The following is a 24,984-nucleotide window of genomic DNA, read 5'->3' on the forward strand; positions in this document are numbered from 1 at the left end:
TGTAGCCTATAGTTCGGCTTTAGCTTCTAACTATCTTTGTCTTTTTAACCTGTTGTTGCTGCTGAGTCAGTTTGACATCCTGGATATATCCTTCAAACACAGACTGTAGACCCCTCTGTCTGCTTCTCTCTGGAATCACTCTTTCATTTCTCCAAAAATATGATAATATTTCTTCAAGGAGTGCAGTTAGTTACAGTGAGGGCTCCATGCTTACTCTGACAGCTTGCAGGACCATCACCTAAGGGCTGGGGCTTAGCAAAAGGTCAATTGCCCATAGGGTTTACATTGCAGCCAGTTTCATCTCTCTCAATACTGGACCAGTTTTAAAAACTCCATATTACTCACTTAGACACAAGAACATGAGAAAATAGAGTCCAAGTTAAAAAGTACTGAAGTTTCCCTTTAAGTAAAGTTTGAGTGCATAAATTTTACTTGTAACTTAACTCAAAATATAAGTAAGTAAATATAAGTATTCTGCCACCACTGATCATCTCTAACTTCCTCTGTGATCACTTATTTAAAATGTCAATACAACAACAATACAGCTTCTTCTAAATCGACCAGTGAACAGCAGCACACACACACCTCTTTGGTCAGTTCACTGTTCTCATAGATGTGTCGTATCTCTTCGCTGCTGAAATCAGTGGAGGCCTCAGCGCTGGCGCTGCTGTACACAGGAGCTTCAGGGTAGCGGCGGTAGTAGTGGCTGTAGCCTGTGGTGGCCTCACTCTCATACATGGGGTTGTACTTGGTCGCCCTCTCCAGAGACGGGAGACTCTCTGCTCGCCTGTGGAGCAATGCACAAATAACTCAGTCACAGCATGGAGCCAGGACGATAAACAAAGCAACACGTCATGTAGAAAGCCAGAAAAGAAAACTGAGCTGCAGTGGTTATGACTGATTAACCTTCATTAACCTTGGATAAGTCCCTTTAGTTACTGCCTGAGTCCACACTAACAGAGAGCCTATTGTGTTGGGTGTTTAAGGCTTTTTGGAAATAGATCAGCACCATATCTGATCAGTTAACTGGCTTAGGTTAACAGTGTTTCTCCACAGGCTGCTCTGGGAAGCATGCCAGACACACACACACACTCACACTCACACTCACTCATTAACTCACTCACTCACTCACTCACTCACTCACTCACACACACACACACACACACACACACACACACACACAGATAGATGGTGAACAGATACTTTGCGTGTCTTTGTGTCTGCAAAACAAAAGGTAACAGAGGGCTTAAAGCAGGACAGGAGTAAATAGATACCCAGGCACAGAGAGGTGGATCTCCTGCTGTGAGTGCAGAGGAGTACAGGGATGGTGGTGTGGATAAATTTGGCTGTCTAACTGGGGATGCAGTCATGGCATGTCTCAACTTATTCGGTCCCCTAAAGAAAGTAACCAGGCTCCTTTAATCTTAAAACGATCTTGTGGAGGAGAGAAAACTTCAAACAGACTAAATTTAAGCGTTTCTGTTCACTATCAAACAGAAACGTAAAGTTTGCTTATGTCAAGGAATATATTTAACAGCAAGAATCTGACAGGTTAATTCATCACATACTGTTTATTTTACAAAGCAGTGTGGTGTAGGTTATATTTATATAGAATATATAGAGAGTTTTAATATATATGTGAGTGTCAGAGTCACATATACTGTATAAAGTATATGCTGTTTCTGCTTGTTCTACATGTGAATTGCACATCTATTCAGACCCAAGGCTACATTTTTGGACGCAACATGATGCACCTTCATGTCCAACAGAAATATTTTGGGTCTCTTGTGAAAGTTTTGTGCACATATTTTAAATTCAGCCTGACATATTTGTTATGTTTGGAAATATTACTAGAAGATGAAATACAGTCAGGGTGAAAAAACGACAGTGGAGCCAGGGGACGCTTGGCTCCTCTGAATAAGACATTAGCTCACCTGAAAACATGATTTGTGAAATTTTAGGAGGTCTCTCAAATATTGACTTTATGCTATTTTTGCACTGCAATATCATTTTTCAGTATCTTTATCATCATTGATCATGCATAAAATTAGGCTAATACTGATGTATGCTGGTTTGTTGATACGTGATCCTCATATCTGAGGACTTGATCCCATGTGGGCAGCCTAGCAAGCTGTTTTTGATTTAATGCTCATACTAGGGCTGCCCCCTGAAAGTCAATTTGCATCATAAGTCTGAGACCCCTTAGACGACTGTGATTCTTCAAGTTGAGCAGAATTTTTCTTCTTTTTGTCAGAGGGCGTGCAGTGTACTTTTAGGGACATTTTGGTCCCCAGATTTTGCAGCAGAGTGAGCGCTCTTCTGTTTCACATTGCTCTCTGGTCCAGGCAGCTGCAGACTCAGACCAGTTTGGTTCAGTCGAACTCATTCATTTCGCAGGGGTGCTGGAGCCTATCTCAGCTGACATTGGGCGAGAGGCGGGGTACACCCTGGACAGGTCACCAGACTATCACAGGGCTGACACATCGAGACAGACAACCATTCACACTCACATTCACACCTATGGACAATTTAGAGTCACCAATTAACCTGCATGTCTTTGGACTGTGGGAGGAAGCTGCAGTACCTGGAGAAAACCCACGTTGACATGGGGAGAACATGCAAACTCCACACAGAGGGGTTTCCCCACCCTGAGTTTGAACCAGGAACCCTGTTGCTGTGAGGCAACAATGCTAACGACTGCACCAACATGCAGCCTATTGTGTTGCCTACTTTGCTCTGATATTTCAGGACTATTATAACAAAACTGTGCTATCATTTCCTTTGGACTATCTCTTACTGATGTCACTGAAAACCCCCTCTTGACATGTGGTGGCGAAAGCTTGACAGGCTCGACAACAGCACATATGGGGGGGGCAGGGCTTAGCAAAAGATCTGTTTAAATCTCCACTGTGTCACTTACTGATAAGTAAACAAAATCTAAATCTAAAAACTGGAGAGACCCAGTGAGAATAACATGGATTAGATGTCAGATCTAACTCATGATTCGTGGGTGGTTTGCCTCACCGTATGGGGTCCTCTGACTCATCCTTGTCATACTGGTCCCGTAACGTCCTGGCGAGGAAGAAGATGACTCCGGAGGCTACCAACAGGAATCCCGCTACTGAGGCGATCGCTATGCCAACCACAAGCGGCTCGGACACGTACTCCTCACAGTGCTCTCCTCTGTACCACCAGTTCTCCCCGACACGACACCTGAGGTGATGATTAAACCTTGTCAGCTAAAACAATTTCCACTCAGAAACAAAAATTGAACACAGACTGAATCCTTGTTAAAACTCTTAAGCACTCAGGAAACTGTGGAAGAACAACATCCTCATCGCTGTTCCTGGTTTTTATTGTCTTGAATAATTAAAGAATGTAGAAATGAATGACTTGATCATGTTCGTATTGTGTCTTGACATAGTTAATAATAACAATTATAATGTTCCGTATGTGTCGTTAAATCAGAAATGTTTTGGAATAAACTAACTCTTCAAATGTTTGTTTCCTGTCTCCATGGAACGATGCAGCACTTTAGGTTGGATGGCGTGGAGTAAACAACAATCCAACAGCATCTGGAGCTGCTTGCATGTTTTATGATGTGGTAGAGGGTGTGAAACAAAGGTTAGCACTCATCTGGGCACACAGCCTCCTATCTGTCTGTTCATAATTATTCAATTTCAAGTGCACCACATACAACAGAGCTTGAACCAAACCAGAGGACACGTTTCTGTCACGGATCTGGAGTACTGGCACATCATCTTACCACGCAAATGTCTGTTTGGACATGAAAACACGTACACAAACCCACAAAAACACACACACAGCGTAATTTTAAGCCTTAGAAATGTTGTAGATAATAACGGAAATAAAAGAGGGCTGCAACACTATATAATAAACAGTATTTCACCAAACAAAAATGTGATAATATGCATCCTGGAGCTAAAAAATAAATCACAGTATTAAACAAATCTGAGTATTTATGCCGCCACAAATGGTGCTCATTGTTCTTATTTATGTATAGTACATTGAATGCTGAAGGGCACAATTAGATTAGTATAGTAAACTGCCAAAGGTTTGAGCTCTGACTAAAAATGTTGACATGATTTTCTTTTAAACAATCTTGATCTGGGCCAGAAAATATAAAAGTTTGGAGACAGTTAATTGGTATTTGCAGCCAATGAAGGTGTAAAACTAAATCTCTATTCCATGTATTTGGTTATGATTATAATTCTTCAAGCTAGAGCACATTTTGACACCCAAAGGCGGATAAAAGAAAGGCTTTTAGGGTGCACTGGACATCATCTGCCTTCGTATGATCAACATCCAGTCAAACAAACTGATTTTAAAACGGGAAGCTAAGCCTCGTGCATGAACCGTTGACAATCTGTTTCTGTTAGGAAGCACTGGCCTTGCAAACCTGCAAACTCAGACACACTTTCCCAGCACACACACAATCACAAATCACTTCCCCCTAATCCCCACCCACCTGCAGATGGCTCCCTGGCCGGGGATGATGTCACACTTGCCGTCATTGAGGCAAAAGTCAGTGCGCAGCTCACAGATACTCTGACAAGGCAGGCCGTCCACGCTGAAGTAGCCGGCATTACAGACACACTCCGCCTCCCCCGACCACTTGTTCACTTTACACTCCGCGTACTCGTTACACGCCTGGAACTTACAAGGGTCGGCCTTGTCACCTGGAAATTAAAGAAGCAGAGGTGTTAACTTTAAAGGCATCAGAAGAAACTGAAAAAAGCAGGTGATCTGCTTTTTTAAGAGGCGTATCAATTCTTTCACGTCTATTATCTCAAAAGATCTAGAATCATCAATATGCAGACTAGCACAGACCTAAGCTCAACATTTTTGGGAAATTTCACAAAGTTTTATTACCGCATAGCCCCTTGAGATGAACCATCTCGTTTTCGAGGGGGTCCAACACAAAACATACAACACACTTCGGTAAAATGGACACAATCATAACATAAAACACATGTACATGGCTCTCATTTACCGACCCAACACTCCCATAATACCCACACATAATAAAAGGGATATAGACAGAAGAAGAAGAAGAAGAAGAAGAAGAATGTGCCTATGCGCTTTCTTGCAGAGAATTAGATGAGGAAATTGATGCCACTCTCTTGTCTGTAAGACAAATATACAATCAGCAGCTGTTTAGCTTAGCTTAGCATAGCATAAAGACTGGAAACAGGGGGAGACAGCTCGCTTGGCTCTGTTTTAAGTTAACAAATTTCTCCTACCAGCGCCTCTAAACCTCAAAAAATTGACATTTTTAGACTTTGATAAAACAAATTAGATATAACATTTTAACAAATGAGTTTTAGACATCACGTTACTCTGATTTTATACCATCAGACAGAGCCAAGCAAGCTGGTCCTAGTCCTTATGCTAAGGTAAGCTAACTGGCTGCTGACAGTAGCCATACAGACCTGAAAAAAGTATCTTCTCACCCAACTCTCTGCAGTAAAGCCAATAAGCATACTTTTCTTTTAAATTACACCAAAATAAAACAACAGTAAACAAACTCAATTCAATACTAGAGACCATCTTGAGATGCTGCGGCGCAAGATTGGTGTGTATGGTGTAATTGCATGCGGGAAGTGAGTTTGATGAAACAGATGAAGTGTGCCAGATTAATTCAATATGCCCTGGATCAGTGGTTCCCAACTGGTGGTCCATTCTGAATGGATCGCAAGTGACTCACAAATGTGTCAAGCTCATAAAAAACACATTTTACTTTTAAGTGCAGTGAATTTCCAGCACAGGGCTGTTATTTTGAAGTGTCATTTCTTGCTGTGCAGTGACTGACTTAAGGAGTACTAGCTGTCCTTTTAGTGACAGAAACAGCAAACTAGCTTGACAACGCCATACGTGTTAAAGTGTGTGGACCTTGAACTAATGAGTAAGGAGCTATCTGGACCCTGTGCCTGGACCAGCTGGGAATCACTGCCCCAGACTGGGTTGGACCAGTGAAAGGGAATGATTGATTAAAACTGGGAAGTGGCTGTGAACAAATGTGGGTACAGGGCAATGACAACTTCCCTATGTCATACCCCTTTACTTCTGGTGCACTTGTTTGGACCACACCTATCTTAAAGCTCAGCCTTCATTATCATCTCAGCAAGACACTTGTAAATTTTTATGACTGAGTTTTGCACAGTTGTGACGCTATTGCGGTAACAAAATCTGTCTGCAGACATATTATCACCTGGCAGAGTACTCAAAACCACTTCTGTTGCAGTTCCCACTTCAATCTGTCTCCAGGACAACACTTTGTCATGATGACATGCACAAACACACCCACACACACAGACTTACAAGGTGAAAACAATACCAGCCACGTGTTGCTGTACTGGTAAAAATAACAGCCTATTGTTGAACACAAGATTCTAAATTGTAGTTGATGTTTTTTAAATTACCTGACTACAATATTTTTGTCCCCAAAATAGACAGACACATAAAAGGCCATTCTTCCTCCCAATCTAATGCAGCCCCAATGCATGCTGGGATCCTGCATTGTGCGCTGGCTGTGACTCTGACAGATTACAGCAGCTCAGTCATGATTATAAACACAAGCATGAATCACTGATATTATGAATGGGTGATTACAACTGATGATGTTCTCATACACAGAAGCATGGAGATCGATACCACATGAAGACATTTTTCAAAAAAGAGCACAGAAATGTCACGCTGGCTCCATAATTGAGCCTCATTATGAAAACTGGAGGCGATAAAATACACACACTGTGTGAAACCAGAGCTGCACACAGTAATCAGTCGGTCACAGTGCAGTTAATGATGCTGCATGTGTCAACTTGGCTGCAGTCCAGGGAAGCCCTGATTATCTCAACCCAGCTGATGTGACCGTGACATTCACCTCTTTAGATCAATAAGAGTCACGTCAGGGATTCGACACCTGTTTTCCCAGGCCTCCTCACACACTAACATGTCTTTCAATACTGACTCATTGAAGTTACACCCATTAAGGAAATGATTCAACATCTTGGGAAACATGCTCTCTTGCTGAGAGTTGGATGAAAAGATCAAACCCGGTCTCATATTTAGTTTCATTATGAAGCTGGGGCCAGGAGCCAGTTAGCTTAGCATGGGATGAAGACTGGTAACAGGGGGAAACAGTTAGCCTGACTAACTAGTTTGTTTATAACAACAGTTTGTAGTTCTACAGGGGGTTATGAGCGGTACTACTTCTCGGCCCAGCAACTTCAAAAGCTTTTCAGGTGCTGGGTGGCAAATTTGTTGGACAGCCAGGCTTGCTGTTTCCCCCCATTTCCAGTGTTTATGCTAAGCTAAGATAGCTGTCTACTGGCTCCAGCTTTATATTTGCTGCACAGACATGAAAGTGGTGACAATCCTCTAATCCAACTCTCTGCAAGAAAAGGATAAAGTTCCTTATAAGAAGTTGTTCAGATTTTTTTAAATGGGGTTGTATGAGGTACTTATCCACAGACAGTATATCCTCCTGAGAACTGAACTTTTCTTTGTTTGTTTGGAGCAGGATGTCTAAAGGAAAGGTTTTTTGGTGGAATTTTTTTAGGTGGCTAAAATAATGCTCTCCCCCCTCCACAGCAGTATATTGCTTATTCTCTGTGGTAGACTCCAGCCTGCTTCTCCAAACTAGGGGTGAGCCGAACCAACATCTACTGTAGGTAATATGCTGACTATGGATAAGTACCCCATACAACCCAACATAGAAATAATCCGAACTACCTCTTTAAGAAAAATCTGACATAAGCTTCAAACTATTACAGTTGTTCTTGCCCAGCGCTTTCGTAAAAACATCACAGTGTACATCGATGAGAACCTACCTGACTCCACGTCCAGTGAGTACTTATCGATGGCCAGGTTCATGGTCTGGTAGGCTGTGTTGCAGAAGTCCTCCAGGATCAGATAGACAGTAGTGGTGACGCTTTGTGGCACAGGTTTGCCAAATTTCATCCGGCTGTTGACCACAATGCTCCCGTTCCTGAAGTTCAGGATTTCCAGGTTCTCAAAGTTACTCAGGTTGGACTGCAGGTAGGGCACAAGCTGGGAAAAGATGTACAGTTGGATGTTACAACACAACAGTGGGAACACTGATAACCACAAGTATGGTAAATGTGAGACGTTTACCAGCTCTATGAAGCGCTGCTCCAAAGCTTTGTATTCTGGGGAGCTCTTGTTGAAGAGATCGTCGGAGAAGATCATGTTGGTCACCCTCAGGCTGAAGAACACCATCAGTGCTCGTCCAGGGTTCACAGGCATGGCAAGACTGACATGGTCTGTGCCGTGTGCCACACCAAACGGGAAGCCAGTACTGCCCTCCTCTGTGTGGTTAATCAAACCATAACCATAATGTATCACATCATAGTCCTGGTCTCCATTGGTGGCATCATCCAAGCCGCTGTTAGTGGTCTGGATCTGGGGTAAAAAAAAAAGTTTTGAAAGATTGATTGTGGGGAGAGTTATTTTGGGTGTGGGTTAGGGATTGTGGGTCAGAATAGCCAGAAAAGCATGCTGGCTTGCATGCTGTAAAATCTGACTGGATGTAGTAGAACATCCTGGTGTTTTTGGCATACTGCATTTGACATACTATGTATTGGGAAATACTTAATCTTTTCCTGGCATACTAAATAGTATGGTAGTATGGGTATTGGCACGCATAGTTTATTTCTAACTGGGACATAACAATGGTTACTTCATCCAAAAAAATAGTAAATGTGAGCAACTCTCTCCCAAATCCAGAAACTGAAGTGCTAAAACTCAAATTTGTAATGTCATCAAGTGTGGAGCTGCTCCATAGACAATGAATTAGGAAAGATGTTCTAGATGACACTGAGAGCACCCAGGGGAATGTTCTGAGTATATGGGTACATTTTCTGTGTCAGAGCTGAGAACACTACAATAGAATAAAGCTCATTTGGGTATTAAAAAGAAAAGCATTCTGTGGTTTAACAAAATCAGGCTTCCATCATTATCTATGAAGCCGCTCCAGACTTTATATTTGAGAACATCAGAAGTTTGAGACTTAAGGCAAAAACACAACGGCGCTGAACATCACGCATCAAAACAGCCACCCATATTATTTTACATGTACAACCCCACACCAGCAGTGGCTAGGCGCACATGGACATGCTGCCCTTTGACACCTTAGGGCAGATAATTTTGCTTTACCTCCACCACTGAAGGGATGATGATGTCAGGTTGCTCAGGGGCAGGGTTGACGTCAGAGATGCGGGTGAAAGGCGACTCCCTCTCTGGAGACAGGGCAGTTGGTTCAGCAGGGATCAGAGAATCTGTCACTGGTGGCTCCAGTTCATCTCTGTTAACCAGCAAGATCTCATCCTCTGTCAGATCCTCTGTTGAGATCTCTGGAGCTGCTGGGCCTACTTCCTCTACAGATGGAGCTCCGGGAGCTTCCTTCACCTCTTGTCCCTCGCTGTCCATGCCACCCTCTTCAAATACAGGTTCCTCAGGGTACGTCACCATCACGTTGACTTCTGCGTCTTCCACAGGTTCTTCTGGGTTAACTTCCTCATCTGCGGACGGAACATCTGTGAGGTTTGAGTCTTCTTCTGTGCCCTCCACCGAGTCTTCACCAACAGGAAGCAGACCTGTTTCTGCAGCCTCCAGCTCTGATGCTTCGCTCGCTACATCTACAGCATCATGAGGAGGGACCAGGGCAGGTAGGCCTTCTTCTTCTGTGGTCTCAGTTGCGATTGTAGAGATCTCTAGCTCCTCTGGAATCTCTGCCTCATCCAGAGTTGCCTCTGCCTCATCCAGAGTTGCCTCTGCCTCTTCCAGAGTTGCCTCTGCCTCTTCCGGAGTTGCCTCTGCCTCATCCTCTTCCAGAGTTGCCTCTGCCTCTTCCGGAGTTGCCTCTGCCTCATCTAGAGTTGCCTCTGCCTCTTCCGGAGTTGCCTCTGCCTCTTCCGGAGTTGCCTCTGCCTCTTCCGGAGTTGCCTCTGCCTCATCTAGAGTTGTCTCTGCCTCATCTAGAGTTGCCTTTGCCTCATCTAGAGTTGTCTCTGCCTCTTCCGGAGTTGCCTCTGTCTCATCTAGGGTTGCTTCTGCCTCTTCCAGAGTTGCCTCTGCCTCTTCCAGAGTAGTAGTAGTAGGTTCTTCTTCAATTGCCGCAACCTCAACATCCACAGTTTCAGCTTCAGAGATTGCATCTGCATCTATGGGGACATCTTCTATTATCAGCCCATCTTCTGATCCAGTCTTCTCAACAGACACTTCTTCTGTGGGTGTAGATGGCTGGAGCAGGTCTTCCACGTTGGCTGTGCCTGAACCAGAGGCCTCGACCTCCACTGGTGGTTCAGGCAGCATGAGGTCCTCTGGCAGCTCAGGGGAGGGAAGCTCAGCTGGGAGTTCCTCTGGTGGGGGGTTTTCTACAGCAGGAGTCTGCACAGTGTCCCCTGGTAACAGACCCTCCTCCTCAATGCCTGGGAAAACAAAGACGAGAAGAAACTCAGCTCAATCTGGGAACATTTTTCCAGAGCCCACAGACAAAACATTTAATCTAAGATCGACAAAATGAGACCTGAGAGGTACAGAAATCATCTGTATATCTCCTGAGAAGTAGTTTTAGTGCAAACATAAAGCAGTCAGAAGTGCAAGACTGCAAGAGTGTTACAAAAATGGAAATAATAAAAGAAAAGGTAGAGGTGAAAGAGAAAAACACCACAGGGGGATAAAATGCATGACTGAATGTCTGCTTGTGTTCAGGATAAACACTCACTGCCAGCTTGAGGTGCACTCGTGGTCAGGACAGGAGCAGGAGACACAACTACACTCTCCTCCAGAACAATTACGTCATTTTCTGCTGCGGACACTGTGTTAGTTTCAGAGAGCTCGGGCAGGACATCATCTTTGTTGACATCCTCTGTGTCCTCTTCCAGGATCATGACGTCCGTTGACTCATCGGCAGCATTAATCTGCATCACAAACAGGCTTTAATACCTCAACTTTCTGGCCCTGTTTCACTTAGAGTGTGCCATGCAAGAGGAACTCTGATCGGCCAGCTGTTTTGTGTTTACAGGTCAGGCCAATCAGGGGGCCTGCTGTTGGTACACTTTGAATTAAATTATCACAAAGACTGAACTGTAAAGTTAAAGCAAAAGACAAATTAACTGTGCGCTGGAATATGATAGGCACATAAGGAAATACTTATCTTATCTTTTTATTAAATTATCCAAAGGTACTTTTTAATCATGTATTTTGTGACTGTTAATTTGTGATTTTTCTACAATCAGCTAACTGCTAACCATGCTAATATACTACCTAGTTTTCTAAGGGTGCTTTCACACCTAACCTGTTTGGTTTGATCAAAACAAACTCAGGTCTGTTTGCGCAGTTAGTACAATTTGTTTGGGCTGGTGTGAAAGCTGTCAATCGAACCCTGGTGCGGACCAAATAACCAAACTGAGACCACTCAAAAAGGCTCCATCTAGAAAACAATGTTTTGATGCATTGGAGGTGCTGAATGTGCATATTAAGGCAGTACAGGAGGAGGTGCACATTAATAATCCTCCAGGACTGTAACATGCTCATGTTTAACCCAAACAATGTGTCATATGACTGCAGTTGGTTCAGATCGAGGTCGGAACACGTTCTCACCACAAACGAACCGCACCAGACTTTGTTTGTAACCGGACCGAGGCGACCTCTTCAAGAAGGTCTCGGTCCTGCTTTCACATGAGTGCGATTGCTGTGTCCACACCTGCCAAAACGAACCGCACTTAGGGGGCAAACGAATTTGAGCTCGATTGAATCGAACCAAACAGGGCAGGTGTGAAAGCACCGTAAGGCCCTGTTTAGACGACAACGGTTTCTCTAAAAACAGAAAAGTCTGTCCTTTGCGTTTTAAAAAACTTCTGCGTTTATATGACGACGTTATTGAAACGATCCCTGTTCACACNCATGCACAGATAACTTTTGTCTGGATGGACGACGAGGTGGAGTTGCTACAGTAACAGATCTACACTTCACTTCAAATCAACAGGGTGAGCAGCACAAACAGAGCTCGGCATTGTTGCTGTGACGGTCAACTTTCTCGCACATGCCTAGTGACTGGAACCATAATGCGCATGTGCTAAAAGTCTCCGTTTTCAGAGGAACTGCATATTGCAAGTTTAGATGACAACGGAGACGCTGCCGTTTCCAAAAAATTGCACTCTGGAACCCGTTTTCAAAACGTTGCGTTTTCAGGCACCAAAAATGCCGCTGTCATGTAAACAATCGGCCAAAACACAAACGCGGCTGATGTGTTGCTCATAGTGCTGCGCATGCAACACTCTTGAACCACTGTTGGGAAAATTGTCATGTGTTTCACTCTTTTTAGTTTCACTCTTGCGGATTTTATGTCTTTGATTAATTATTCTGTTGTATTTTCCATGATGGTTGATCTTTCACTGGTGACACTCTGTTTGTTTCCAGCTAACTGACCAATACTTTTGGGAATTTAGTTTCCTTGTTATTGTCACAAACTGATTATTTCAATATGTTTGGTCTCTTGTACATCTCACTTTTGGTTCGTAATCACTGCCAAGGGATTTGTTGTCCAATATTGTCATCGCTGCTTCCAGTGAAAACTTTAAAGGCAAACTGCTCTCATCCACCTTTACTGGAAGTGTGCTCAGCTTGCTTCATATCTGCACACCAGATTTACTCTGAGTTATTGATGAATTACATAGATGCAAATTCAATTAATAAATGTGCAACAGCTATTGATTCATGTATTGGCTGAGCTGTTAAAAGTCTAATTATTTTGGTGGCATACAGCAGGCGTCATACACTTTAATATCAACTCATAAAGAGTTCGAAAAAACAGCAGCCGAAACAAAAATGATCCAAATCCTAACCAGGGCAGCAAAGTGCTTCGGTGGCACAGTAGCTCTGCTCTGTTGCCTGTGAATCAATTACTGATGAGAAGTTTTCCAAACTCTCCCAACTCGTATAATGAGTCAAATTAATCACTTAGCAAGCTGAGCTACAAAGTGAACCAGCAGACACATTTAGTGCAACCCAAACTCTGATTACCATCAAAGCACACAGTCGACCACAAGACAGCACAAATAAAGACAGACTTTGGATGGTATTACTTGTGTGAAAAAACTCATATGTGCTGTCTCTCCTCGTCGCTCGCTGTGGTGCGGCGCACTCGCTGTAGCTTTTGCCCCAGAATAGCAGTGGATTATAATAGCAAGAGCCAAACTAATCCTCAAAGCCTCACTTCATCCTTACTGGTGATCTCATCCCCTACCTGCACTGGTGTGGGTCTGGATAACATCACAAAGCCAGTTACAGGTTATCGCAACATCACTCATACTACAGCTGTCGAGCTTCCTTAAACAAAAGTGATGAACCAGCTTTGTGGAGCTCGAAGCAGCTGGAGAGCACGGAGAGAGATTGTTGTCATGATAGCTGTGGAGGTAACTCACCGCGGCTCCGTCTGCAGCGTTGACAGACTCAGGGGCCTCAGACACTGTGGAACCAGTGGGGGGAAACAAATATTAATATAAACTGACACACAATATGCAAATGGGCCAAATAGCAAAAATAATCATGCCTGCAGGAGTCTGCAGAATCCTTTTGTGCCATTTCAGCACCGACAGCTTTCTATTTGACAGCATTACCTTCAGGGGTAAATATCTACAAATCAGAGCTAAAATCTGGAGCGAATATCAGCCGCTGTGGGGCCAAGGCTATTACTGCAACGCCACCAAGGCAGAAAAACAAAGCCAAGAAGTGCCTTCAAGTTCCCCAGATACACATGTCAGCCATATGAGAGTGTTTAGCCCTCATTTCACATGTCCAAGCTTATAATTAATGTGAGCATCAGATGGCATTCATCTCCAGGGGCGCTCGCTAACTAATGACACGCATTTTCTCAAACACATGAGCAGGGAGAAATCTCACAGGAGGAGGAGATGCTATAGACATTATCACATCATTCAATTTCTTCACATTTCTGGTGAAGGCTGCTGGCCAGAAGGAGACTGCAGCTAACCTACTTATTGCCTGGCTGAGACTAACAGATGCGCAGTGGTTTAAATATCCCTATGTGAGCGTTTGAGAGTGTGTGCGTTACTTTTTTGTCCTCTGCTGCATCACTTTTTATCTTTTATTTTTACTATACCGTCCATCCTGTGTCCAGTAAAGTACTGTAACTGTAAGATCCACTGGGTTTGAGCCAAAATAAAGGACTTAAATAAAGAAAAAACTGGATGCTCAGGTTTCAAACATCCTTTTTGCTCAGCTCTCCTTGCAGACCACTTAATGACAAGGATTTAAGTGTAGCTTAGAATAAATACACGGTTCTTATAACTGATGACTCTGTTATTCGTTCATTAAAAATGGCCCACTTTTGAGCTGAGGCTTCTTATAAATATGTCTCTGTCCTCTGCGACAGAGAGAGCAGACAAATAAGAAACAGATGAGACTATTAAAACCCTGGAATGTTTTCTCAAGTGGTGTAGCGTATGTTGTAATATCAATGCCGGGTTTACTGCGTCTCTATTTGATATGACGTTTGGAGGTTTGCCCTGTGCTGGATGCACTGCCTTTGCCAATGTGTTCCCGGCGCTGCCATGCCAATTAAATAAACAGCTATAAGGGTGGCATGTGTGTGTTCTGTTACAGTGGGGGGAATATCAGCAGTCGTGCACTGGCCATCATCTTACCGCTCTCCAGTGCGTCGTTATGCAGGGCTTCAGTGATGAAGTTCTTCACCTCGCTGATGGTGTAGACCACCGTGGGGAGCTCCACGACCTCACGGTATGAGCTCTCCACCAGGTTCGACTGCAGCGTCAGGTAGTCCAGTTGCTCCATGCTCACTCCTGTTCCATCCACCGCCACTGTGACAGCGTAGTCCACCACAACACCACCCAGCCTGAAGACACAAATACGTAGCAGTCACATACCGAATAGTCTCAGGGCAGTTATTCAACATTACCGTTCTTTGAGTGGAAATGTATTGTGATATTCACTCCCTGGCCTCTTTATAGGTACACCTTTAAGTGTAATGCAACAAATCTGCCACAAATTCTGCATTTAGGAAGATAAGTTCAGTTTTTGTTGACACTTTAACCCAAAGAATGTGTAATGCGACTGCAGTTGGTTTAAATCGAGGTCGGAACACATTCTCACCTCAAACGAACCCCACCAGAGTTTGTTTGTAACCAGACAGAGACCACCTCTTCAAGAAGGTCTCAGTCTGGTTGTTTTGGTGTGTGCCCCAGTGTGATTGCTGTGTTCACACCTGCCCAAACGAACCACACTTAGGGGGTAAATGAACTTGAGTTTGATTGAACTGAATTAAACAGGATAGGTGTGAAAGCACTCTAAAAAGCCTATGGGATTTTTCCACTGGATTTTGGATTATAGCAAAAAATAAGCTCTGTGGCAATAAAAAGTTAATAATACTTACATACTTTGATCAGAAAGATCACAAATGAACACCACTTTATAATTTTTGAAGCCTAAATGCAATCACCAGAAGTAAAAAGATAATGTTAGGCTAAAAATGAACTACAGCACAGGACTTGAAGAGAAAATTTCCCAATCAACACATCAGCACCTAAACACCATTTTACATCCATTTTATAGGCACATTTACAATAACAGAGTACAAAATAGTGTCTTACAGGATGAAAGTCACTTCATCATTAGCGCGATTTAACGTCAAACCTGTTAAAAGAGCTGTAGAGCGATCACACATGACTGATGACTTGAGTGATTTACTCCTGCTTGGCATGCAGGAGCTCGACAGTATAGGCCCAAAAATGGCCGAGTCAGCAGAATGATCAATATCATCATAATGAACATGGAAACCTCACAAGAGATTCCAGACCCTGGAAAAAGCCAATCTATCAGCCTTCATTTGACTGCTGGGAGCCCTCCACTCTGACCTAGTTTGTGGGGTTTCTGGCGGACAGCTGAGCACGTGCCGGCCCCGTTTAGAAGCAGATCCAATTTTTTCCCCCTGTAGCTTCACACATACGCAGCGGCAGGCAGAGCTCTACTCCTGCTGTGAACTGGGATCTGCAGTTAGCAGCAGCATGCAGGATTAACCACAGCATCACCGTGGGAAGGTATAGATACGGTATATTTCTCAGTGTACTTAAAGGAATTCTTTACCCACAACATTACCATTTGTATGTGAAGACAACTTTTTTTTCTTGCATGCGTCCACGGTGAACGAAGAATCCAAAAACAGAAAAACAGTCTTAATGAACTGATTTAAAGGGACCATGTTTAACAACAGAAAAAACTGTATATAAAAACAGTTTACAAACTCTCACACAACTCATGCAGCATAATCCAAGTCTCATTTAACCAGTCGTACGCTCAGTACTTCCCAAACACATGCATTTTAGAAGATGATGTAAGTGGTGCATTCAGAAATAATCATTTCAAGTGCCAGAGCGCACTCACAAACAGCACCAATCATAAATTCAGAGCACTGTCTGAATGTACCATTCGGTTATCCAGAGCACACTCTCCACCCTAAAAGGGTCTATAGTTTTGCTGTTGTGAAACGTGGCCCCTTTTACTGCAAAAATATCGAGACTTTTGGATTATTCGTTCACTATGGAGGCATGCAAGAAAAACAATGTTTTCTTCCGTAATTCAACGTTACATGGTTTGATATACAGTACAAATGGTAATTTTCTTGGTGAGGTGTTCCTTTAATGTCATATGTATGTACAATTATGGCCATGTGTAAACAAAGTACAGTTGAAAACAAAAAGAGCAGGACATGTGTGTCTAAAGCCCCCCAAAACTGCCAAATATTTTAGTAAGTTAGAGGAGCTAGTAGGTGGATTTAGTTACTTTGGGCTGTTTCTGTCTTTATGCGAAGCTAAGCGGCTGTTGCCCTATATTTACAGTGCATAAGTGTGAATTGTATTTCTTAAAATGTTAAAGACTTTCACCTTAAGAGTTTTACTTGTAACAGTAACAGAGTATTTCTACACTGTGGTATTGCTACTTTTATGTAACTACAGTATCTAAATACTTCTTCCACAACCAGTGCTACAACAGCCAGAAAAACAGTCACACTATTACCAACCATTTTACAACACACACATCTTTCCCTCTAACCCTCCTCCTCTCCATCGCTCCTCCAGAGGCTGATTGGCGAGGTCGTAAAGCCCCGCTAATCGTCTCTATAGGAGAGCACCTGCTCACTTGGTTGGCCCCATCCTGATCCCACTTAACAGGCGAGTGACCACACTAAGTCCATTAACACAGGCAACTAGTGGCACACCTCAACACGTGCCCGTGCTCACAGGTAAATACAGTGCGAGATGAAGGTGATGCCACACACACTCACACAGATCTAGCTAACGAATGGTTGATAGGGATCTGTGGGCTTAAATACGAGAATATTCCAGGTCAAACTACAACAGCTGGTACTGATGACTCACCCTTGGGTGTCCTTCGGGGGCCTATGTGAAACAAGAAGAGAGAAACGGGGTTAATAAAACAAGTTGAGGTAGTTTTAGTCATAAAAGTCCAGCTTTGTATCATAACAGTGTAGGCAGTAGCTACACTGTAGCAGTAGCCCATTGCAGACACAAAGAGTATAGAAGCAACTCTTTGTCTCAAACTCAAACCGAATGCTGATCAAACATACAACTAGGCAGTGCTGACAAAATTATGTTACTTGCCAAAAACGTCTTCAAAAACAAATTTTAGTGCACTGTCTATAATATGAGAATTTGTAACAAGAATCGGGCGTCATACTGTTTCCTGTATTATAAAATGGAGGCTTAAATTACTGTCAGACAGTAAAACTAAGAAGCATTGATAAAATATGAACCAAGATTCTGTGTCTGCATGGCCTTTAAAATGCTTTCAGAAACATATTTAGCTTATTGTTTAACTGTAATTTGAGATCGTTTGTTACCAGCCATCCACCATATTGTTTCCAGTGTGGAAATGGCCAAGCTTGCATTATGTCACCCACCAGCAGGAGCGTTTATCGGTTTATTGGCAGTGCATTCTGGTAGTTGTAGGCTTTCTACCTCTTGAGCAAAAGCGACAACCACAGCCCTTTTCTCTAACCCCTTTTACACTGCTTCTTCAAGGCGGAAATTTCATGCCATTATGCTGCCTTCTGTATAAAAGGTAAGATCATGGAATGGGATGACAAAGTTGTCTCACCTTGAAGGGGCCGTGCACATGCCTCATTTTTTGTGCTCTCAAATTAATTGTTTTCAATGTAGACAGGCAGCAGGTGCGCTCAAACGCCAGAGCGACGCCAGAGCAACATAACAGCAATGCTAGAACAGCATGCATGCGTTCCCGAGCGCCTGTTTTTTAGGGCACGTCGGCTGCGTCCTGAGATAAACAGAGTTCAATTTTTGGAATGCAGCAGCACGCACCGCATGTCATGTGACGGGGACCAACCAATCACAGCCGACAGATATCTTCTCCTTCTTCCATAAATACCAGTCTGTGTTAAATTCGGAAAAGTTGATCATTTTAGTGCAGGGCTACCAGAGCTGTCCCACAAACAATGGGCCTACACACAAACAGGTGAACGAAGAATCCAAAAACAGGAACAGTCTTGATTAATTTAGAACCTGTGAAAAGATCAGCTCTGCACTCAGGATTTCAGGTAAACAGACTATGATATGGTGCTTGTTATGGTTGCTTAGAAACCTCAGACGCAACCTGTCGCTGCGCTCTTGAAAACTGGCACAGAAGAGGAACAAGACTAGCACCCAGCACGTGACCACCTGTGTTTACTAGGCGGTTACAGACGTGGCATGTGTACGGCCCCTTAGGCAGCCTCGAAGGTAGACAGAGCACCGAAACGACCTCAGTATAAACGGCACAGCGGGCAGGATAGGATCATAGGTGACATGGGTGTGACGTTTTGATGATGTATTATACATGTGACCCACCGTGGGAGAACTAAAATGTAGCTGATAGCAGTTAGCAGCTAACTCGTTTGTACATTGGCAAAAGAATGAGGTCCAGGATCTCCTTACCCACTGAACATGGGACAACGTAAAACACCATATATCAGAGATGGTAAATGATTGTTATTGCCATGTTATGACATTGTTATTACTTATAAAGCGCTGCTGACGCAAGTTATACATCACACCAGAGGCCAACGCTGTTGTGCTACTGGTCACATCCGTAACTCCTCTTTTGCTTTTGCAATGCCAATATGCTGTCTAAAATCAAACACAGAGGCGGTATGATGTCGCTGTCGCTTGGTTCTCTCTAAAAATGCAAAGGCGGTATAAAGAAAGGACTGTGTAAAAAGTACCTCTGTTTTCTGTGGTCATCGAGCACCAATTTCAAGGGTATTTGCTTCTTTCTAGTGCACACACAGTCTAGTTTTATGAAAAGACCATCTCTCTAGCAATAAAATAAGTCTTGAAACAACAGCAGAGACACTGACCTGAAGTCCAGCACGGACACACTCTTAAATCCAGGAAGCCCCTGCAAAGCGTCCTCGATCTGCAAGGACAAAAAAGATCAAGCATCACAAACAAGCCTCGGGAGGAGGTTTCTTAGTTTGCCTGGGTTACAATGAACTTGCTTGGCAGAGTAAATCAGATTTATTGTACCAAGAGGGCTAATTTTGTTCAAAGCAGTTGCAAGGTCTTGAGTCTTTTGTGCTGTGGCCCAGATCATAATCCTCTGGAGGCAGACTGCTGCACTGTGGTCAACTTTTTTTATTAGTCTACACGGCCTTGCTTCTAGGCACTGAGAAAAAAAACAATCCATATACTGTTCTGCAGACTCACTGACCCACTTTATTTAATCCATCAGAGGAAGAGGACGCAAAAAAATAAAGGTCTGCTGGGCCTTTTGTCTCCTGGCTTGTCCTCCAATTCCTCCTTCACTGCATTCATTTACTAGCCTGTCTGCGGCTCCACTCACACTTATAATCTCTTCATGGCAACTGGGTTTGTGTGTTCACAGCGTGTGTGGGTATATATGTATTTTATGTGTATAGCAGATCTCCACTGAGAATTAAAAAATAGGTCAGCAATCAGGAAAAATGTTGTGCTTTGTCGACATAAAATCAAAAATGGGCTTCTGGTGCCAGGAAAAAGCACCTAAACAAATTTACTGAATTTTCCGAGTACCTGTAAAACTACTGAAGTCGCCTCCAAAGGTAAAGTACCTGCGCATACATGTCCATGTGCAAAGGTTTATCTATTCCCAAGACACGTCATAACGCTGTATTTCAGCACATACTTTGGGTTTAACTACTGCTGCTATTAGAGAGTGTGTGTTATTAAAACTAACAATGCATCCATCACAGACCATAAACCAGGAGATATACTGAGTCCAGTCTGGAGCCAAGAAACAGTAGCACTAAGGGGAGTCGTAAAGATAGACAGAGAGACGGAGTCAGAGCCAGAGACGAACCTTTTCAGCAAGCTGTCTGCTGAGCGTTTGGTGCTGGAGGCTGGCTGGATCATTGAGGTCGTCATTGTACATCTCTCCAGTCAGGAGGATGCTCAGCTCCACCACCTGCTCCAGCACAGCCGGGGTGGGAGGCTGCACGGCAATGTCATTGTCCAGCTGTGCCATTAGAAAGAGGCACAGTAACGTTTTAGTTCAGTGTGCAAATTATCAAAACATTATATGAACAATCTGTGTGTGCACTCACTGGATTCTCCTCCACCTCTGGGACAATGGCGGCTGCTTCCTCCACCTCCTCTTCTTTAGCTGTCTCTTCTGGGTGGTTGAGTTCATGTGCAAAAAAGAAAGGAACTGCTGGTTTATTTCAAGTGGATGTGAGCTTAAACCGTTGGCAGGTGCTGCAATTCCTGATGGCTGTATGGATTAGACTGTCCTGACCCTGAGTACTCTCGAAATCTCAGGCATACAGCCAAATTCACTCACCAAACACACACAGAAACATTCACTAACACTGAAACAATGATGCTTGTGCAAAGGTACGGATATAATTGGATGTTTATATGATAGTAGAGACACCAGGGCCCAGTTATTTAAAAGTAATTTGATTGGATTTCAGATATCGGATTGGATCTAATCTTGAAAAAGTGTTGTTTAAAGGGAAAAAAAGGATTCTGAAATTGGATTAGATCACATAATTCAGTTTTGGTTTTGATCTGGATCATATCTTCAGTATGTGTTGTTCAAAACTTTCATCCTTTTCCAGCAGAAGGGTGGATTCAGAGTCAGTTTCAGTGCTGCTGTGCATTGTGATATGTAGTCAGATTTAGAGCATTGGTTATCTAATCTTGAAAAGTTTGTATCTGGATGAGGGTGATAGAATCCAGTAGTGCTTTGAAAAACTGGCGCAAAATTAAGATGGATTAGCTGATCCTGGATGGCAATACCTGGGATCGTTCTGATCCAGATTGAATTCTTTAAACAACTGGGCCCATGTGATCAAAGTCACATAATGTCATTCTGTTATAAGTAACACTGACCTAGCTCAGGAGCTTCCACCGCTTCCGGTGCTCTTGGTGTTGGAGAGCTGTGAAATAGAAGAAGATTGTTTCAACAGGGGTTATATTACATTAGTCAATAATACAGGCTTTAAAGGATGATCCACACTGCAGTTAGAGATAAAAGTAGGATCTCAAGAATAACACTGCAGTTAGAGATAAAAGTAGGATCTCAAGAATAAGTTAATAACATGTCAGGCAGGAAATCCGAAGTGTGGGATCATTTTGAGAAGGTGAAGGACGAACCCAAGGTGATATGTAAACTCATCTTCATTGGTCGACTACAAACATGACGTATCATCTGAAACATGGAAGTAGCTACATGCCCATTAGCCCACAGCGTCATTAACAGGCGGCTCGCTCAGTGTGTGACGTGCACTTGTAGATAAAATATAGGCCTATATTAATGAAGGTTCATTAGTACGGTTTTGTATTTCTCTGTAATGTAGCACAGTGTTAACAATGTTACTGATACTATTCTTTCAAAGTGTATGACTTGTCTGCTCACGTTTCTAAACGTGAAGGTGGCTAAGCCAGTGGCTAACAGCTAGTGGTGCTAACTCCATAAACAGTGCTACATGATGGCAACAGTGCTGAGAGAGAATTTGGATCTAAGTGTGAGACGCACAAACAAAATGGGAAAAAAAATCAAACACAAACAAATGAACACAAGGCATCTAAAGCTCTGTGTGGGAACTGACAAGCAAGACTATGACCAGGTAAAAGTCATGACAACCTTACCTGCACATGTGTTGCCAGGACCTGGTGGGCTCACTACAGATAAAAGAACAGACGCAGAATTAATAATGAGATCAATAAATGTATGATTGAAATGGTGGATCAGCAGCGAGGGAGGTGAGGAGGCATCTTTTACCTTTTCAAACCTGGCAGTGACATTCTCTACAAATAGAAAAAAAGCAGAGCAGTGTTTTATGTTCTGTATTTCTCACAGATACTGTTTTTATTCAAGCATTAGTCAGGTACTAACCTTTTTAACCAGAGCCTGATGCTCCTCTGATTGGCTAAAGTAGCTGCCAATATCTTGTGCCATGACTGTGCCCTCCTGGCACTGGCTCATCCAGCTTTGGTACTCTTCTTGCTCTGGCAGGCGGTCCCAGAAGATCTTGAAAGCCTCCCATATGGTCTCCTGGCACACTGGACAGAGCGGAGAGAGACACCAACTACTTGAAAACACAAGCTTGTAGAACTTGCTTCTATAGCAGTGTTTTACACATTATTTTGGTTGAGTTGACACATAAATTCAAAATCAAGACCACCCTGTTTGATCATTAGCAGAATATAAAATCATCTTTAATTAATTCAAATAATGATAGACCTTGATGTTATTAGCAGAAAATCCCAACGCCCAATTCTAAGCATGTCCCTTGCCATGTTAATGTCATGACATAACTCCCTTTCATGAGTCAGCCTACTGGGCACCGACCCAAAGTCTGCGCACAAACATATGCTCCAATCGTCTTCCCTAATCAACGCTGACTGTGAGACCAGTGGTCACCTCCGAGTCCAAATCTATCTTACATAACAAACCTCGACTTTTCGCCATTCACGGACATTCACACACTGTTCCTTGGCACTGATAAAGCTGTCTACGTTTAGCTGCTCAGGAGTTCACTGACAGGAATCACACCTTGATCTCAGCCCACTCACACGCACATACTGTACATTGTTTCCCAAGTAAGAACAGATCAAAATGTTTCTTCTCTGCTGAATATACTGCTTCACAACTGCTGCCCACCTGCGGTGCACTGCATCTGTTCCTGGAGGTGTCAATTCACACAAATCACACCTAAAAACATATTCTCTAACTTGACCCCTAGAGGTGTCGAGCAGTGGTGGAGGAAGTATTTAGATTCTTTACTTAAGTAAAACTAACTATATCACAATGTAATTATACTTAAGTACAGAAGTGTTATCAGTTGGGCTGACCCGAATGCTTCGAAGCTTCAATCGTTGTCATAATCAGCGTCCAAATGAGTATTTAAATGCTTTGATTTTTGTTTTGTTTTGTTTTTCCCCACTAAAATGGTGGAGGAAATTGAAAGCAGGTGGCGAGTGTTAGACACGATTGAGACCAGTGTTCTCAGTGCAGTCATCGACACCTGCTTCAAGCATTAAACTGGCTGTCCAAAGGAACAGGTGAGACGAATTGCAGACAATTATCTACTGCATTCTGAGTTATTAATAAGTTACAGAAACATTGCTTGCAATAGTCCAACTTCCACCTTTTCTTCCCTTTCTCTATCACTCTCTATTTCAAACACACATGCAGCAGCGCTAAGTCCTCCTAAAGCCATCCCGGGTGGATGTGGTTGATTATTCATTCATTCATTTTCCCTAACTGCTTATCTTGTTGGGAGTCGCAGAGGGCATTGGGTGAGAGGCAGGGTACACCCTGGACAGGTCACCAGACTATCACAGGGCTGACACATAGAGACAGACAACCATTCACACTCACATTCACACCTACGGACAATTTAGAGTCACCAATAAACCTGCGTGTCTTTGGACTGTGGGGGGAAGCTGTGGGACCTGGAGAAAACCCACGCTGACACAGAGAGAACATGCAAACTCCGCACAGAAGGACTCCCCCACCCCTCCCACAGGTGGGGTTTCGAACCCTCCACCCTGGGTTCAAAACCCGGAACCCTCTTGCTGGGGGGTAACCACTGCAACACCGCACCACCATGCTGCTGATGTAGTACGTTAGCATATATGAATTTGACTGATTACCATTATCCACCCTCCCAGGTCCCATCGCCTCCCAACGAAGCTTTGAATATGATATGGTTATTATCACTGAAGCTTCAAAGCCTCTAAAAATGGTAAATGGTAAGACAGCCCTAATAATCAGTAAAATGTACTAAAAAATATTCTATGCAGGATTTTCCTAAAAAAAAATGTATAAACGTATGCAGAAGTAACTCTGGTGGTGTATTGATCTGCAGAGACTCTGCCCTCTGCCTGTATTTTCCTATTTTCTTCTTATTTTCTGTGTTTGGGATGTTTATGGGCATGAACCCCCACAGCACACAGGTGAGGTTGGGGCTTTCTAAAAAGGTCGCGACCAGGTCCCAGACTGGAAGGAGCAGGCATCCAAGAGAAACAGCAATTTAAAAAAAACGCAAACACAGCAAGGTGAAACCAAGCAGCAGCCTGTGAAAAAAACGCAAACACAGCAAGGTGAAACCAAGCAGCAGCCTGTGGGGCTGAAAAGTGAAGCCAACATGAAGTGCCATAGACTGGAGTTTTTTGAAAAGCCACTTGAGGCTGGCTCTAGATTCCAGTCAGTCCTCCTATACCCCCATGTTAAAACTACCAACTTTACAGCAGAAATAAACATGTTTACAGCCTGGCACAAGAAATGGTTTTGGTCTCTATTGCTAATTTCCCCCTACATGATAACAGAGTTGGGGGGGGGTCCTTTTCAAATAAATTTTACATTTGCATTTTATTAAGGCTTAAGGTTACGCATATTTAA

General features: G+C 43.2%; 1 protein-coding gene across 1 annotated transcript in view; it reads right to left on the bottom strand.

Annotated features, from left to right (window-relative positions):
- Positions 1 to 24,984, bottom strand: part of impg2a (interphotoreceptor matrix proteoglycan 2a) — a 37,339-nt gene that overhangs the window by 7,687 nt on the left and 4,668 nt on the right. The window contains exons 3-19 of the mRNA XM_050049671.1: positions 22,474 to 22,640; positions 22,360 to 22,385; positions 22,227 to 22,259; positions 21,468 to 21,514; positions 20,678 to 20,745; positions 20,434 to 20,589; positions 19,454 to 19,512; positions 17,460 to 17,480; positions 14,712 to 14,920; positions 13,470 to 13,513; positions 10,769 to 10,964; positions 9,199 to 10,472; positions 8,158 to 8,445; positions 7,854 to 8,073; positions 4,490 to 4,700; positions 3,025 to 3,213; positions 586 to 787 (exon numbers count right to left, since the gene is read on the bottom strand). Of these exons, the coding sequence (XP_049905628.1) occupies positions 586 to 787; positions 3,025 to 3,213; positions 4,490 to 4,700; positions 7,854 to 8,073; positions 8,158 to 8,445; positions 9,199 to 10,472; positions 10,769 to 10,964; positions 13,470 to 13,513; positions 14,712 to 14,920; positions 17,460 to 17,480; positions 19,454 to 19,512; positions 20,434 to 20,589; positions 20,678 to 20,745; positions 21,468 to 21,514; positions 22,227 to 22,259; positions 22,360 to 22,385; positions 22,474 to 22,640 (3,410 nt within the window). The remainder of the gene's footprint in view (positions 1 to 585; positions 788 to 3,024; positions 3,214 to 4,489; positions 4,701 to 7,853; positions 8,074 to 8,157; positions 8,446 to 9,198; positions 10,473 to 10,768; positions 10,965 to 13,469; positions 13,514 to 14,711; positions 14,921 to 17,459; positions 17,481 to 19,453; positions 19,513 to 20,433; positions 20,590 to 20,677; positions 20,746 to 21,467; positions 21,515 to 22,226; positions 22,260 to 22,359; positions 22,386 to 22,473; positions 22,641 to 24,984) is intronic.

The sequence above is a fragment of the Epinephelus moara genome, chromosome 7 (genome assembly GCF_006386435.1).
Source record: "Epinephelus moara isolate mb chromosome 7, YSFRI_EMoa_1.0, whole genome shotgun sequence".
Classification (NCBI taxonomy): domain Eukaryota; kingdom Metazoa; phylum Chordata; class Actinopteri; order Perciformes; family Serranidae; genus Epinephelus; species Epinephelus moara.